The sequence below is a fragment of the Hylobates moloch genome, unplaced genomic scaffold, assembly GCF_009828535.3.
Source record: "Hylobates moloch isolate HMO894 unplaced genomic scaffold, HMol_V3 SCAFFOLD_7, whole genome shotgun sequence".
NCBI classification, from domain to species: domain Eukaryota; kingdom Metazoa; phylum Chordata; class Mammalia; order Primates; family Hylobatidae; genus Hylobates; species Hylobates moloch.
The window spans coordinates 37,018,983-37,037,635 of NW_026652282.1; the positions used below are offsets into that span (position 1 = coordinate 37,018,983).

General features: G+C 39.3%; 1 protein-coding gene across 1 annotated transcript in view; it reads right to left on the bottom strand.

Annotated features, from left to right (window-relative positions):
* CASK (calcium/calmodulin dependent serine protein kinase) overlaps positions 1 to 18,653 on the bottom strand; it is a 419,626-nt gene that overhangs the window by 22,808 nt on the left and 378,165 nt on the right. Inside the window, exons 19-22 of the mRNA XM_058441306.1 lie at positions 16,847 to 16,915; positions 15,418 to 15,453; positions 13,537 to 13,733; positions 3,214 to 3,329 (exon numbers count right to left, since the gene is read on the bottom strand). Coding sequence (XP_058297289.1) covers positions 3,214 to 3,329; positions 13,537 to 13,733; positions 15,418 to 15,453; positions 16,847 to 16,915 — 418 coding nt within the window. The remainder of the gene's footprint in view (positions 1 to 3,213; positions 3,330 to 13,536; positions 13,734 to 15,417; positions 15,454 to 16,846; positions 16,916 to 18,653) is intronic.

The window sequence follows — 18,653 nt, forward strand, 5'->3', positions numbered from 1 at the left end:
ACCGGTCCTCCTCTATCAGGGATGGTCATCCTCTTCGACTGAGCGCGCAGCTTCGGGAGGGACGCACATGGAGCGGTGAGGGAGGAAGGGGACACCCGCCTAGACAGCCAGATCAGCCGAATCAACCCTGGCGATCAATGGGGTGACAGATGTCGCAGCCAGATCGCCCTCACATCCTAGAGCAATTCTTTATAAGGACACTTCTGTATATTGGGATGACCTTTCATCATAGCTAAAAGCAGAACAGCTGATTAAATACTTGACACTGATCTCTTGCAAAGCAAAGGTAATACTAAGCAAATGGTTCTTCTGGACTTTCTAATGAACAAAACGGAAGAGTTGGTTGATGACACAGAAGAAACCTGAAGAGATGGTGACAGAAAGGAATGCTAGGCTTTGCAGGCAGTGTATTTCAGAAAGTCCAGGAAAAAAGCTGGGAATCTTCTCCCAAAAAGAGAAACTAAAAAGAGAGCGCACAGTGATTTTGCAGGCGAGGGAAGCCTAACAATGATATCCTGACTAGAGAATCACAAATAGGCCTAAACACAAAGTTCTACAAAGACACTTAAGGGGCTCTGCAAGGACCATCTAAGAAGCTCAGATTTTCTTTCAAAGGAGGGCCTTATACACAGTGACACACACTGACATGTAGAACAACCCCTTAAGCATGGCAAGGAAGGTTCTGATGCCCAGAAGACCGCTGCTTAGGAAAATACTGATGACACCAAACAGGTGGTGGCAGTAGGCTCCCCTGTCCTCTCAACCCCTCCTTTCTTCATTCTAAGTTGACAAGAACTTAGAGAGGTCAATGGTTTGGGATAGGAGGTAAATGTCAAAAGACAGAGGAAAAAGCAATTCTATTCTACCCCTATTAGGCTCCTGCCTTCTGTGTCAAGGGTTGATGGCTTTCAACCTGGATAGGCAATGTCTACCAGAGAGCAAGACAGTACAAGAATACTTGGTTTCATTGAATGATCGCCATTTGTCAGGCCCAGTGATGAAAGAACCTGAGACCCACTGAGCTTTGGAATTAGAAAAGATCTCCTTGATTGACTAACCTAATTCCCTCATTTCAAGGCCCATAGGAGCGAAGTGATTTGCCCAAATTGCAGTTACTCAGGTGTGCTAATTCCTGGTCCTATCTCCAGCTGCCTATTAAGCTTACAGGTGTGTTTGCAGGACCACTGTGCACCACCTAACGGGAATCAGAGAATGGGAGCAACGGAAGAAGATCAGTGATACCCTGGTGGTGAAAGAGTGGAAAAAGTGAAAACACTGGCTGCCAGATCGGATGCTGATTCTCTGGCAAAATTCTTAAATTAATGATTAAATTGACTCTTTGACAGCATTTAGAGAATTCTAGTTTTTCAATGAATTTCTTACTTTCCTCAGAGCTGAATTAAAGAATACTGGCAAACTGAATACTCATGTTTACATGCCGTCTATTAGTACGGCATAAATCTAATGACGAACTGACAGCCTGAACCAGCCATTTCTTTGCTTTTCTAGGTGTAAGTTAATTTCAATGCCATCTATATCTATGTATCATTTAACACTGCTGTAAAAATTACAAGGTGAGATGCATACATTTCTCAATTTATATGTCAACACATCTCCTTGTGAGCCTATTAGATTGTGTTAGACTGTTAGAAGCTGACAGAAGTAAGGGCAACTAAGGAGACTTGGTAATAACCACTGACGTTTTGTGTGAAGCAACATTCTGCTGATACTGCTGTGCATTTCTATTTATTTTATTTTTATTTTGTATAGACAGGGTACTGCTGTTGCCCAGGCTGGCCTCGAACTCCTGGGCTCAAGCAATCTTCCTGCCTCAGCCTCCTAAGTAGCTGGGATTACTGGCACCACCACCGTGCCTGGCTCTGCAGTGCATTTCTTCAAATAGTATACTTGAGCATTTACTTAATAGTTGCTACATTTTGTGCAACTAGTCTTCTTTAACTATTTCTTCCCTTTATAAAACCAAAAAAGCCATTATGAAACTACTGCTCTGTAGTAGTACATAATCAGAAATTATACTGTTTTTGGAAATTAAAATGTGGTACAATGTAACTAATGCGAAGGGAATGATTCCTTATTTAACTGAGCCATTTAAACTTAACCCATGTGGCCACTCACATTCATTCCACATTATACAGCAGTTTGAAATGTTTACTTTTAATCTCTGATTGAGAAATGAACAATTCAGAGTACGTTATAACATTTACAGAGAAAAACGCATTTCATACTTGTCAGAAACATTACGCCATCAATCTGGGTATGCATGACTCAATTCACTTGATATTTTTGGCCACATTTCTAATTTTTGGAGTTATTTCTGAAACCTTGGGAACTAACCTAATGCCAGTCAGGACTTTCAATTCCTCAGAAAAAGTTCCTTATAAAAGGAGTCGTATTAAGAAGTTATTGAAAATAAATTCTTATATTAGCACTCCTGTATATCACCATGCATTTTCTTTAGCTTAAGTTGCACCCTGTGAATCTTCTGGGGATTCTATTGCAACAACAGATCATGCCTTTTTGGTATTAATTTCAGTTTTCAACAAGACAAGTGAACATTTTGACTTAAGTTGAATACAAACTTCCATATGGGCAAACATACATACTATAAAGGGAAGGCTAAGATAAGATTCTTGCTTTTATGGTAGCTTGGAAATACCATGAGGGAGGAAGACTACTCACAGAAATGGACAAAACCAAGTTAGTGTCCATGTCATTTGTACTCTTTCAAACCAACCACAGAACCATTTGTGGCACAGTTCCCTGATAAGAGCACACCTCTACCCTTAGATGTTTATCACAGGGCCACGCCCAAGGGCCAGGCAGGAGCCAGGCGGGAGGAGATCTGTTCAAGACCAATCCCAGTCAAGGAGATAAGAATCCTGGCTACTCAGCAAATTCTCAAGCTTTCATTTCTCAGGGGAGGACTTAACGTGTTGGATTCTTTTCATTCCAGAGGATACTATTTCAAAATAACATTTTTGTCCTATAAAGTATAGCTCTGTAAAATATCTAGCAAATAACCAATATATTAATTGGAGGTAGGGGTTTCTTAAAGGTTTTCAAAGTTGATGAAGATCTCATATGGTAGAATTTTTTGGATAGAGAACACTGAAGACTGAATTAAAATATTACATCTTTTTAGGTCTTGGAGATGCTTGACCCAGCCTCAGTAACAGTTGTGCTTTTCCCTACCTGCATTGTGCTTTGCCAAATATTTATCTTTGTACTGCTTCTTTTTCTTGCCAAACCAAGTACAGCTGGCCTGCTGCTCCTGTTTGGTCTTCTCCATGGCAATGCAAGCTACTCGCCTAGCACACACAAAAATAAAAATAAAATAAAATGAATTTATAATTCTGGTTGATAAAATAGAAGAGTCATCCATTTGAAGAATTTACATAAAACAGCATAACCATACTCATCCTAATCTTTCAAAAAATTTGGACAAAGGCTATTCTTTGGTTTTCATGACAATTTCCTAGAAATGTTTTTAAAATATAGGCTTATATTAAAATGGCATGGTATTCCTTGAACATATACTGACAACACAGATTCGATGCCTAAACATGTGGCCATGAGATACAGTAGAATGTTTCAACACAGGCCTGGTTTGAATTCTGGCTTTGTCACTTGTTAGCTGGTACTGAGCACTTAATGTTAGACACTTTTCTAGGAACTTTACATGTATTAACTCCTTTAATCTTTCTAACAACACAGGGAATTGCATCACCATTTTACAGATGAGGGGATTGAAAGAATGAAAGGTTAAGCAATTTGCCCCAAATCACACAGCTAATAAATGAAAGAGTGGGGAAGGTCTGGCACCAGAGCTCATGATCTTAGCCAGAATATTCTATCCGCAGTGTCTTTAAACTCTTGGAGCCTTTTGGATGGCTATTGTAAAGGTTTAGAACAAAAAATGTAAACAATGTCCCTAGTACAGTGCCAGGCACACAGCGTATGCTTAATAAATGGCACTACTGCTACATGGAGATTCTAATATAAGATATAAAAAGTGTGCTCTGATTAAATTCACAGTTATAACCACAATCAGGAAATTATAATTTTGATCTATAATATCCAGCACTGGTAACATAAACAAAGATGATATTAAAAAGTTGCTCTTTTAGGTTCAGTCTAAGCAAATACTTGCCTTTCAGAATACTGCCACAGAAGACTTTGCTCTCTTAATGATTTTGCTCATGGGGGCCAACCAAGGGTCCCCAAGTGAGTCACATATAAGAGTCCAAAATCACGATCGGAATGCCATATGGTGCTACTGTAAATGGCAAGTTACTTTACAATGACATTGTACTGATTTACACTCCTACCAGCAGTGTATGAACATTCCTATTGTTCCACTTCCTTGGCAACACTTGGTATTATCCGTCTTTAACTTTAGCCATCATGGTGGATGAATAATGGAATACCACTGTGTTTTTAATTTACATTTTAGTTTATGTTTCACTCATTAGTAAGATTGATCATTTTTCATATGTTTAATGGCTACTAAATTTCCTCTTTTGTTAAGTGTCTGTTCAAGTCTTTTGACCGTTCTTCTATTCAGTTGTCTTCTTCTCATAGATTTGTAGCAATTCTTTATATAGTCTCGATATTATGCTTTTGTTAGTTATTAATATATGTGTTGCAGATATCTTCTTCTACCCTGTGGTTTGCCTTTTTGCTCTCTTTATGGTATCATTTGATGAACATTAGTTTTAATTTAGTCAAATTTATCAGTCTTTTCTTTAATGGGAAGTATTTTTGATATCTTAAGAAATCCTCAGCCAGGTGCGATGGCTCACGCCTGTAATCCCAGCACTCTGGGAGGCCGAGGCGGGCAGATCACATGAGGTCAGGAGTTCGAGACCAGCCTGACCAACATGGTGAAACCCCATCTCTACAAAAAATGAAAAAAAAAAATTAGCTGGGTGTGATGTTAAGTGCCTGTAGTCCCAGCTACTAGGGAGGCTGAAGCAGGAGGATGACTTGAGTCCAGCAGTTCCAGGCTGCAGTGAGCCAAGACTACACCACTGCACTCCAGCCTGGGAGACAGAGACCCTGACTTTAGAAAAATAAAAAATAAATAGAAATAAAAAGAAATATTTCCTTGTCCCAGAAAATATTCTCCAATATTACCTTCTCAAAGTTTATAGTTTTGTATTTTACATTTTGGGTATTAATGTACTAGTACTGCTGTTTTTTTTTATTTGTTTTTGTGACAGATTCTCCTTGTGATGCCCAGGCTGGAGTGCAGTGGTGCAATCTCGGCTCACTGTAACCTCTGCTTCCCAGGTTCAAGCGATTCTCATGCCTCAGCCTCCTGAGTAGCTGGGACTACAGGTGTATGCCACCATGCCTGGCTAATTTTTGTATTTTTTTAGTAGAGATGGGGTTTCACCATGTCGGCCAGGCTGGTCCTGCTTCGTGTGATCCACCTGCCTCGGTCTCCCAAAATGCTGGGATTACAGGCGTGAGCCACTGCGCCCGGCCTAGAACTGATTTTTGCTTATGATGTAAAGGAGGGGTCCAATTCCTTTTTTCTTCCTAATGGATACCCAATTGTCCTACATTATTGAACAGCCTGTCCATTCCTCATTGCTGTGCAGTGCTATTTCTGTCACACATCAAGTGTCCATTTACGTATGAGAGTTTTCAGGTTCTCTATTCCTTTCTGGTCTATTTGAGCATCTCTAAACCCATACCTTATTATCTTGTTTACTATAGCTTTATAATAAGTCTTGGTATCTGATAGAGCGAGACTTCCTTCCTTGTTCTTCAAGAGCATTTTGGCTATTCCTGACCTTGTGCATTTCCATGTAGACTTTAAACTTAGCTTGTCAATTTCAAAACTGTTGGGATTGCATCTTATCTATGAAACCTATCTAGGAGGAATAGACATCCCTACAATAATGAGTCTTCCAGTCCTTAAACACAGTATGGCTCTCCATTTACTTATATCTTTTTAAATGTCTCGAGATATAATTTCTCCCCCTCCCCGAGACGGAGTCTTGCTGTCACCCAGGCTGGAATGCGGTGGTGCAATCTTGGCTCACTGTCACCTTGACCTCCTGGGTGCAAGTGATCCTTCCGCCTCAGCTTCGTAAGTAGCGGACTACAGGTGCATGCCACCGTTTGTTTTTTTTTTTTTTTTTTTTTTTTCTTGAGACAGAGTGTCGCTCTGTTGCTCAGGCTGGAGTGTAATGGTGTGATGTCAGCTCACTGCAACCTCCGTCCTCCCAGGTTCAAGTGATTCTCCCTGCCTCAGCGTCCCAAGTAGCTGAGATTACAGGTGCCTGCCACCACGCCCAGCTAATTTTTGTATTTTTAGTAGAGATGGGGATTTGCCATGTTGGCCAGGCTGGCCTCAAACTCCTGACCTCAGGTGATCCGCCTGCCTCAGCCTCCCAAAGTGCTGAGATTACAGGTGTGAGCCACCGAGCCTGGCCTAATTTTTGTATTTTTGTAGAGACTGGATCTTGCTATGTTACCCAGGACAGTCTCAAACTTCTGGGCTCAAGTGATCCGCCTGCCTTGGCCTCCAAAAGTGCTGGGATTACAGGCATGAGCCACTGTACCCGGTCTCAATAAATTTTATAATTTGTTCTGTAAATGTCTTGACATCTTTGTTAGGTTTATTCCTAGGTTATTTTATTTTATTTATTTTAATTTAATTTTATTTTATTTTACTTTTTAAGACAGAGTCTCTGTCGCCCAGGCTGTAGTGCAGTGGTGCAATCTCGGCTCACTGCAACCTCCACCTTTCAGGCTTGACATATTCTCATGCCTCAGCCTCTTGAGTAGCTGGGACTACAGGTGTGCGCCACTACACCCAGCTAATTTTCTTGTATTTTTAGTAGAGACGGGGTTTTGCCACGTTGGCCAGGCTGGTCTCGAACTCCTGACCTCAGGTGATCCGCCCGTCTCGTCCTCCCAAAGTGCTGGGATTACAAGTGTGAGCCACCGCGCCTGGCCTTATTTTATTTATACCACCTTATCCTAGATTATTTTGGAACAAATCCAAGAGTACAGTTTTCTTCTGAAATCCCTTTAAAATCTATAGGTTCCCTCTCCCTCCTCTTTCTTTTCTTACAATTTGTTTGTTGTAGAAACTAGTTTGTCCTTTAGTTTCTGTAGAGTCTGGATTTTTCTGACTGTGTCCCTGTGGTATCTTTAGTATGTCTCTCTGTCCTTTGTATTTCCTGCAAATAGGTAATAAAACCTAGAGGCCTAATCAGATCCAGTTTTGTTTTGTGTGTGTGCAAGAACACTTTATAATATTATGGTGTTGCAAGTGGTGTTATGTATGGTACTCTTTAAAAGTTTTATTTTCTGTTTGTGGCTTGTAAATAGAATTGATTTTCATATATTGATTTTTTTTTTTTTTTTTGAGACGGAGTATTGCTCTGTCGCCCAGGCTGGAGGGCAATGGCGTGATCTCGGCTCACTGCAAGCTCCACCTTCCGGGTCCACGCCATTCTCCTGCCTCAGCCTCCCGAGTAGCTGGGACTACAGGCGCCTGCCACCACGCCCGGCTAATTTTTTGTATTTTTAGTAGAGACGGGGTTTCACCGTGTTAGTCAGGATGGTCTTGATCTCCTGACCTCATGGTCTGCCTGCCTCGGCCTCCCAAAGTGTTGGGATTACAGGTGTGAGCCACCACGCCCGGCCCCTCGTATATTGATTTTATATCAGCAACCTTTCTAAACCTTGCTACTAATTCTAACTGTCTACAGATTCCTTTGAATTCTACACACAGAATCATATCATCTGCAAATTTTTTCTCTTTCTAGTAATGTTAGTTGTAGGTTTACTATACATGTCCTTTATCAGGTTAAGTTCCCCTCAATTCATAGTTTATGAGACTTTTAATCTGATTGGGTTTTGAATTTTACCAAATGCTTTTTCTGCATCTATTGATATGACTATGTGGATTTTCTTCTTTAGTCTGTTAATCTAGTGGATCGGCTGATTGGTTTTCAAATGCTGAACCAGCTATGCATTCCCAGTACAAACTCCACTGGCTCATAATATATTATCTTTTTAATATATTACTGGATTCAATTTGCTAATATTTTGCTGAGGATTTTTACTTCTGTGTTCATGACAGATACTGGTATGTAGTTTTCTTTTCTTGAACTGCCTTTACTGAATTTTGGTATCAGGGTAATGTTGACATCATAAAATGATTTGGGAAGTGTTATTTTCTATTTTCTTAAAGAGGCTGTCTTCCATATCTCTTACTTGCTCTTGTTCACTGAAGTTCTTATGTATTTATTTTTGGTTGGGGGAAAGACATTTATTGGAAAATAATGCGAACTCTCAGTAATAGTATCAAAGTCCATCTCCATATATTACCTACGTGGCATACAGAGGAGGCTGATAAAGGCTTGCTTTGGGGATTCTTTTGGTGCAAGTCAATATGTGCTATTAGAACTAAAAGGCATAGAATCTTTGGAAACAAACAGAATTGAGGAATTTTTTGACAGGTTAAGAGACAAAATCGTGACCTTGTGAAGCTTATGTTACAATGTAGAGAGTATCTTATAATAAATGTTCTTAAGCTTAAAACAAAAATACACGTTCCCAGGAAAAAATTATGGCATAGTCTCATGTGGTGTGATGACAGAGGAATGAAATTGATTTTTACCAGACACTCCAGAAATAAACATTAGCTCTTTTAGCTCAGTAAGTGCACAGAAACCGTGTTAGGGTTAAGGGCAACCTGGAAGGAAATTTGAAACACATGCTTAACAATTTATTGATGGCTTAGATCAGGATCTTGTAGGCAAGACAAGGGGAGGGATGACAGAGTCCGGGAGCTAAAATATATCGAAGGACTAGATTGACGTGCCTAGAGTAAGGCATTTGGGTCCAAAAAAACTGATTTCTCATCTAGAAAATGTGAAGAATGTGCCTTGGTAACAATACCTTTGATCAAAGTTTTGGGGGTCTGGCTGATACAATTGTTTCAAATCTTTCTTGTTAGTATTGCATGCCCACTGACATCCCAGAGGCCAATTCAGTTTCCAAGCAAAGGAAAATTGATCTTTCTCTTCTGCCAGGAATAGCTTCCTATACCCCCAAAGTCCTATTCAGGTCTTGGCGTACACACTGCCCAGTGGGCCTCTTTCTTATCATCCCAGTTAGAATCCTTTTCTCCCTCTATATATTTTGCAACTTTAACAGTTCAGTTTTTTGGCAATATATTGAACATATTTAAAGTATACAAATTTATCAGTTTTGATATCTGTAAACACCCCATGAAACTATCACTACAATCAAGAAAAACATATTCATAGCCAGGTGCGGTGGCACACACCGGTAATCCCAACACTTTAGGAGGTTGAGGCGGGTGGATCACCTGAGGTCAGGAGTTCGAGACCAGCCTGGCCAACGTAGTGAGATCTCATCTCTTTCGAAAATTTAAAAATTAGTTGGGCGTGGTGGCAGGCGCCTGTAATCCCAGCTACTTGGGAGGCTGAGATAGGGGGATTGCTTGAATCCAGGAGTTCCAGGCTGCAAGGAGCCAAGATTGCACCATGACACTCCAGGCTGGGAGACAGAGAGAGACCTTGACTTTAGAAGAATAAAAAAATAAATAAATAAAAATGGCTGGGCACGGTGGCTCACACCTGTAATCCTAGCACTTTGGGAGGCCAAGGTGGGCAGATCACTTGAGGTCAGGAGCTCGAGACCAGCCTGGCCAACCTGGTGAAACCCTGTCTCTACTAAAAACACAAAATATTTGCCAGGCGTGGTGGCAGGCACCTGTAATCCCAGCTACTCGGGAGGTTGAGGCAGGAGGATCACTTGAACCTGGGAGGCGGAGGTTGCAGTGAGCTGAGATTGTGCCACTGCACTCCAGCCTGGGCGACAGGGCGAGACTCCGTCTCCAAAAAAAGAAAAACATATTCATTACCTCCAGAATTTCCTCACGCCCCTCTGTAATTCCTCCCTCCCTCCACCCCCATCCCTAGGCAACTGTCATTATAGATAAGTTTGTATTTTCCAGAAGTTTATGTAAATAGAATCATAGCGTGTTCTCTTTTTTGCCTGGCTTCTTTCACTCAGCATAACGATCTTGTGTTTCATCCATATTGCTGCATATATCAATAGTTTGATCCTTTTTACTGCTGAGTGGCATTCCATTGTATGGATATATCACAATTTATTGATCTATTTACCCACTGATGAAACTTCAAAAAAATTTTACCCATTCTAATAGGTGTGACCACTGAGATTTTAATTTTGTTACTGCATGTTTCCCCCTGGATGTTCCTCTGGTTCTTTTTAAAATCTGCTATGTCATTAACATTTTTTTTCTGCTCTCTGAAGATATTTTACAAGCTTATTACTGATTTTTAAAAACCTGGGCTAGGCGCGGTAGCTCACGCTTGTAATCCCAGCACTTTAGGAGGCTAAGGTAGAAGGATCACTTGAGTCTAGGAGTTGGAGATCAGCCTGGACAACATAGTGAGACCTCATCTCTACAAAAAAAAAAAGAAAAAGAAAAAGAAAAAAATTAGCTGGGTGTGGTGGTGCACACCTGTTGTCCCAGCTACTGGGAAGGCTGAGGTGGGTGGATTGCTTGGATCCAGGAGGTCGAGGCTGCAGTGAGCCGTGATCATGCCATTGCACTCCAGCCTGGGCGACAGCACAATACCTTGTCTCAAAAACAAACAAACCAACCTGGTAAGCTTATTTTTAAAATCTTTGTCTCTTAATTCCAATATATGCAGTAGGTTTGGGTTTGTTTCTACTATCTGTCATTTCTGTTGGGTCTTACTTGTTTCCTTGTGTGCCTGATAATTTTGACTTGCTGGCTACTGCCCTGGAAAAAGTTTATGTCGGGTGCATAGGATGAAGTTAGTGGGGGTTAGGATAAAAGTGTTTGCCTTCAGAGACTTTCTTTTTGTTTATACCATACATCTGAAACTATTAGTAAAGAAAGGAGAAACTTCAAATCAAGCACATGGCTTCAGCTCCCCTGGCTGCCCCAGGCTATGTGTACCGGGGTGCAAATCCATTCAAGGTGGACTGGTGGCTGCAATTTTTTCAGGGGAAGTTTGTTCCCAATTTCCTCATCTTTTGCTTTGTTCAGTGACAAGGCAGCTTTCTCTATAGTCCTCCAGTGTTGAAGGGAAATAAGGGTATGCTTATCTGTTTCCTTTTAGCCTGGGGGGACTGCCTCTTGCACTCCTAACAATGAGAAGGGTCTTCTAACAGATTCCCCAACTTGTACTGGCCTTAGATCTTAACCTTGGTTCTCTGGCACAGAAGTGTTCAGTAATGACAAATGCCCTGTTTGCAAAATGGGCCATTTGGTAACTCTGATATTCCACTTATCATACTTATTAAGGGCTTTCATATAAAAATTGGTCACTGAGGCCTGGTGCGGTGGCTCACACCTGTAATCCCAGTACTTTGGGAGGCCAAAGCAGGTGGATCACGAGGTCAGGAGTTCAAGACCAGCCTGGCCAACATGGTGAAACCCTGTCTCTACTAAAAATACATGATGGCGGGTGCCTGTAATCCCAGCTACTCAGGAGGCTGAGGCAGGACAATTGTTTGAACCCAGGAGGTGGAGGTTGCAGTGACCTGAGATCGCGCCATTGCACTGCAGCCTGGGCGACAGGGCGAGACTCCGTCTCAAAAACAAAACAAAACAAAACAAAACAAAACAAAACAAAACAAAACAAACTGGTCACTGAGCTCCCCAATACCTTTTTTTATTTCCTGGAGACGGAGTCTCGCTCTGTCACCCAGGCTAGAGTACAGTGGCGAGATCACGGCTCACTGCAATTTCCACTTCTCGGGCTGAAGCAATTCTCCTGCCTCAGCCTCCCAAGTAGCTGGGATTACAGGTGCCTGCCATCACACCTGGCTAATTTTTTTTTTTTTTTGTATTTCGAGTAGAGACAGGGTTTTACCATGTTGGTCAGGCTAGCTTCGAACTCCTGACCTCAAGTGATCCGCCTGCCTCGGCGTCCCAGAGTGCTAGGATTACAGTTGTGAGCCACCGTGCCTGGCCCCTGATACCTTTTCAGCTATTCAGTGCTTTCAAGGTCATTTTAAAAACATATTTTCTGCGGCACTTTTCAGTTTTTTTCATCAGGAGGATTTATCCAAATAATCTCATCCACCATTACAGGAAATAGGAAGCAAATCTGCTTTTTGCACTGCCATCACTCAGGATTCCTCCAGAGGACTCGGAGTTCAAGAGATTGGTGAAACATTTATATAGATGATCTGACTAGGCAGAAGAGGTCTGGAATCGACACAATTATTTTCAATAAATGCCCATAATATATGGTAACATTAAAGAAGACATTCTGTAAAATGTAAACATCAGTAAGAATATAATGGCATCCTCATGACAACGACTTAGAAATTGCTTTCCTCCTGCTTATGCTTAAACTGTTTCTCGAAGATCAGACTGAAAGACAATGCCAGATGGAAGGCTGCTGCTTCTCCATTTGGGCCCACGTTTCCTTATGTATAAAATGATGGCATCTGAAGTCTTCATCAGCTCCAACATTCTAAATTTAATACTATTTTTTGGGGAAACATGGGATAGCTGAAAGAGGCGATCAAGCAAAAGAGATTAACTGAGAAATCTCTTAACTAGTGAGAAAAAGAGATAAAAGCAGGTAGAAATTTCTATGGACTCAACGTCTTCGGTCTCTTTTAGCTGGGTTCAAGTATTTTAGGAGGAACTGGCAGGATGCTTAATGGCTGTTATTTTTTGCCACATGAAACAAAACTCAGACATTATCTCTTTTGTGCTAGAAATAATCTGGTACATTGCCCAAGTACCAACAAAGGTAAAACCATCAATATTTTCCAAAAGACAGTTCAACTAAGGAAACTGTAACAATAATAGCAGAAATAGATTTTATCAAAATATACAGTGATCTGTGACTCCTTTTCTCTCAGTTAAAAACAGTGCCTAAAACCCCTAACTTTAGCCTGCTTTTAGGGCTTAAACTTTCTAGCAGAAAAGGTATTTTTAAAGGACTGGCAAGGTAAAGAACAAAGCTTCTGACTACCCTTTTCTTCTAACAGTGAAATACATTTTATCTTCAAATACTCTGAGTGACACTGATGCACTGCACCTACATTTTTTGCTGGTGGTGGGATGGGATGGTCATGAAAGCATGTAGAAGGGCAAGGAGAAGGAACATTTTTTAAATGCCATTCTAAAACAATTATAACAGCATATAGGAGTGGAGGGCTCTGCTGTGAGACCATGACTTGGCTCAGGGCTGATCACCCAATCTCTTTCCAGACCTTCCTTTCTTTGTGTGTAAAATGAAGCCCTGACTCTGTAACTAGGATCTCACTAGATACTGAAGATATAGAATTCTTGGATGAGTAATTTAAATTTTGTTTGGCTCGTAAAGGAAGGAATATATCAAACAGGTTTTACACTGTAAAATAATATAAAATTGGAAAATGGATGGTCAGGGCTTTGTTTTTATAACCAAGCAAAGCAAAACATGCATAAAAACATACCATTCCTGAAGTTCAGGAGAAGGAATGAGACCTGCAGTTCCATTTTTGGAGTTTTCCAGTTTACCCTGCCACCAATTATGATCATCCTTACTAATAATCTGGATGATGTCACCAACTCTGAATCGAATGCCAGCTTCTTTACAGGGGATGAGGTCATCCTTGGCTGGATCATATTCAAATTGTGCTCTTACATAGATCTATAAAACAGGAGTTTGTAAGAAAGGATGCCATAGTGATGTGAAAGAGAAGTTAGCTCTAATGTCATAACCACACACCAACACGTACAATACAAACAGGACATCAGATGGTGAAGGCAAAAACAATGCATGGAAATACGACACAAAAAACTTCTACCACTAGAAACAATGTACTAGTAATCTTTGATGTGTATAGCTTCAAAACTTTGCTGTTTTTATTTGGAAGGAACACTTGAAATACTTGTTTAATAAAAATAAAGACTTAATTTATGCTTTTACTATAACAGAATAGGCCTCTAATTTTAGAAAAGTATGCTCGCTCTTTTTTAAACCTGCATTGGTGATGCTGGCATTATGGATAAGTTGTCATGACTGTGTGGCAGCCTTTAAGCCATAAATACTAGCAGTCAGGATAGGTTTTAACCCTAAAGCAGCACACGATATAAAATTAGCAAGAACTCTGGGTTGGTATCTTGCTATAGAATGCTTATATGACAACCGGCAGTGTGTCTACACACTGCTGATAAAGTTAAGTGTGCAAACAATTTTTTAAAAGTTAAAAAAAAACTTTATTTTTTTCTAATTTAGGTTTTAGGTTTGTATTTTACTCTTCTGAGAGAATAAAAATGAATTTGAACCCTAGCTTCCCCCAATGTAACACTTGAAATCAGCACAGAGCTTCAAGACATGCATAGTTCAAGGCTCTGAGTTTTACGATACGTGAGTTTACTTAAGAAATAGATTAGCATTCAAGGGTTTATTATATGGCAGCATTTTATGAATTATTTTATTTTTTAAATGCTTTAAGATAAGGTAATTCATATCCAATGTTCCATCAATTATACAGTCTTAAGACAAAATTATGGGTGAATTCTATCAGGTACTAATTTATACATATCTTAACACTAAATCTGATTATTTTTAATGCCATATTTCAAGATAAAAATCCCATAAAAATTCTATCTCTTGAAATTAAAATTGAATATTAACGTTTAAGTCACTGTAAAACCAACCTGAAGACTTTGGAACCACTGTGTGATTTTTTCTGTTTATTTTCAGCAATCCAGCCTATAAAATTAACAAGTCTCTGCATTTGCATTTAAAATCTATACCTCTAAAGTGCTGGCAATTTGAAAGTTACTTGCCAGTGTTGGGCAGCACTTAACTTTTCATGTTTGAACTAACACAGGTATATCAGGATGTAAAGCCAAGATAATTTATATTCTTTTCTTATTTTTCATTGCAAATGGCTTTTAGAAATACACATGCAAATACAAATTTAAGAAAAAGCTTTCAACTTCAGAAAATTTTTGCTTAAAACTGTTCATCAGCATTTTAAGAATAACTTTTTAGTTAGTCTTAGAATTCTAAGAATTTTATAACCTTTAAAATTCTTTTGCATGCCAGAGGCAGGCCCATAGGCACCCCCAAAGGCTGAATTCTTAACCATTAATATGAAATTATCAGGTTGAAATTACAATAACCATTACAGCTACAAAGATGTGAGGAAAAATTCTTTATAGAGAATTAGTCATGTGTAATGTGTTAAAATGAAATGGTACAAGCTCTCAATGCTCAAATGTTATGGTCCAAAATGCAAACATTATGGGATGGAAAGGGTTAATAAAGGATTGGCTATTAGCAGCTCAGTTTAGAGAAGTTTCTATAGAGGATATCTATTCACCTGTCGTCCTTTTGGTTGGGTAGTTGATGGCAAGTCCTGTAGAATAAAGCCAACCCAGGAGAAAAATTTTCATTTATTTTTCAAGAGTACAAAGTAATTTGTGTGTTCTGTTACAATATGGTTAAAAAATAAGCTAGATTTAAGTTGTAAAGAGATAATATACATTATTCCATTTATCAGAAATGTTGAGTTATCAAAAAATCAAACCCAGGCCATTTAGCAGCAAGCTGAAGAAAGCAGGTAAGTTTAAGCAGAGAGAAAATGTGTTCTTAAGAAACAACTCAGCATCTTCAACACAAAAGCCACTGCAAGTGAAACAGCCTATTAAAAAAAAAATAAATAAAAGGAGTTGTTGCCCTTTTCAACTTAGTCACTGCAACCATTTAGATTTTGAAAAATTCAATGGCTATATGGCTTTTCATCATCTTAAAAGTATTAAATGTTAACTATTATGAGTGAATTCCTTTGGTAGCCTATTTTAAAGTTGAAAATAAAGTCATAGACAATTTTCTTTCATAATTTCTCTTACTGATATACTTAGAATATCATTCCATTTGAGATAATTTCTAAATTATTTACAATTTTACCTGATAAAAAAGTTGATATATTCTCAAAGGGCAAATTAAAAGTCAGGATAGAAGAATACTGCTACATTATTAGAACTCTCAATAATTTTAACTGGGTCATAAACAGCAGTATTAGCGACCAAAATATTGCCAGCCTGCACCTGTTAAGTGCTTCCATTTGCTTAAATAAGTTAAAAACAATTCTTTCTATACTCCAAAATGGATAGTTCTGAAAAAATTTAAAACTCCAAGTTCAAGTCAAATATAAAGTACTTTGTGTTAAAGATGTGATAACAGCGTGGCTTAAGTGCAGTTTGAAGCCAGTTCTTTTTGCTTTTCATATCCAGGCAAGGCTTATAATTCACAAAAATATGTGCACGTACCACAATAACAGAGGGCACACCAATTCGTAAACTTAGATAGCGGAAACTAAAACATGTTGCTGATATCACTCAGAATAGAAAACTACAAAGCCCAAGAATACCCAAATGCCTACTCTGCAAAATTCTTATATTTATCTTTTTCAAATTAAAAAATAATTAGAAGTTTAAACAAATTTCCGTTTACATCCTTTGCATAGGTTTGAGCAAAGTCATACATACAAGTGGGGTGGCATAGAAATATTTTTAGATGACCAAAGCAGTCTTGAACTACATTTCTTTAAATTTAACTATTGAAGGGGATTTTTAATGAGAAGGAAATGTTGAAAAAGATTTTCCAGGAGTAAAGTGCATTGTAGCTGTAGTAGCCTTGTATATCAGCAGAAGACACTATTTCCACTGAACACATGTAACTAGAACACTCATGGCAGGTGAGCACCAACAAAATTGTCACACTTTGCTGTGTGGAGCTAAAGTTCTTACCGAAACAGAATTGTTAGTGCTGCTATGACCATTAGCTGGGGACTGTCTGGAAGTGGAAGGGGAATCTCTCTGAAATAAGACACAAGGTTCATTAACACAGAACACCAGCACAGAAACACAGAGATATTTACATCAACAGTAACAACCACAGTCTGACAACCATTTCCTTTGAGGTTTGAGCTGTATAGGTGCCATACTGACTTGCTTGCATGATTTCACAGAAGTATGAAAAAAATTTTGCAGTTCGAAGGCTCACATATTTTAAGTGATGACTGTGTCATTCATTAATCAATTCTTTCCTATCTCTAACATTCTATACCTTTTCTTTCTTTTAATGAGACCCAGAAGAATGACTTGATATTAAAACCCTATCAAGTATAAGATGACAAATATTACTATAAATTATTGTGCTGAAGATCTCAGCTGCCTAATTTTTATTAAAGATTAGGTTTGAGAAGTATTTAATAATTTTTAGTACCTCAGTGTCAAGAGTTACTAACTGATCCAATCTGAAGAGAAACAAACCTAAGATTTCACATGTTATAATCACCTCAGAATCTTTCTATTATAGAATAAATATTATTATTAGTAAGGGTAAAAGAGATATATATCAGAGAAGAACTCTTTTTTTAAGACCATTTTAGCAGATTGATTAAAACAATAATCTCAAGCCTATAACAATATTACACTTCCAGCAAAGATCCTAGGAGCCACAGCCACTCTTCCTATATCCGGACTCCTCCATCCCTTGCTTTCTCTCTACTATTCTATATACTCAAAATATTTTCCAGGCTCCATTCCCTTAGTGTCCGAATCAACTTTAACGATAAGAACAAGGAGACGAAGGAAATAAGTACTTTTTAATTTTTGCTTCTGTAGAGTTCTTTTAAGCCTTAGAAATGTGCATGTCTTTTTAAAAGATACTTTTTTTCCCTAAATGACTTAAGAGCATTTCTAGAACCTGTCAGCCTTAAAGGTAATGAGATCCCTTAGAAGAGCATTCTCATATGTTAGTGAGCAAGACTGATCTCCAGGTGCCACCCGCAGAGACTCAAGTCAGTAGAGTCAGGGTGAGGGGCAGGGGTCTACTCTTTAACCAAGGACCTGGGGGAATGCAGATGCAGGTGGCCAGAGAATCTTCATTTTTTTTTTTGTTGTTGTTGAAGTATTGCCCTAGCTGGGAAGAGTCCAACCACAAGCTTGAATTCTGTCAGGGAACAGGAGGGCCAAAAAGGCTGGAGGTGGAGCTAGGAGAGAAGTATCATTATTTTTTCTACTATTCAAAGGCAAAGAAGGTAAGAGGGATTCTTCTTACTCAAGAACATAGAATTTACATCTATGATACTGGTTCCACCCCAAACTAGTTCGATCACTTAAAAAACAAAAGAGAAACTTATGTTATATTAATAACTAACAGTACCTTCTGGTTAGTTAGCCAAAAAGACAAAAGTCAATTGTATTTACTAAATTTCTTCAACAGATGAGAAATGATATAAGGACATCTGTAAGGCCGGGCGCGGTGGCTCAACCCTGTAATCCCAGCACTTTGGGAGGCCGAGGCGGGCGGATCACGAGGTCAGGAGATCGAGACCATCCTGGCTAACACGGTGAAACCCCGCCTCTACTAAAAATACAAAAAATTAGCCAGGCGTGTTGGCGGGCGCCTGTAGTCCCAGCTACTCGGGAGGCTGAGGCAGGAGAATGGCGTGAACCCGGAAGGCGGAGCTTGCAGTGAGCCGAGATCGCGCCACTGCACTCCAGCCTGGGGGACAGAGAAAGACTCCGTCTCAAAAAAAAAAAAAAAAAA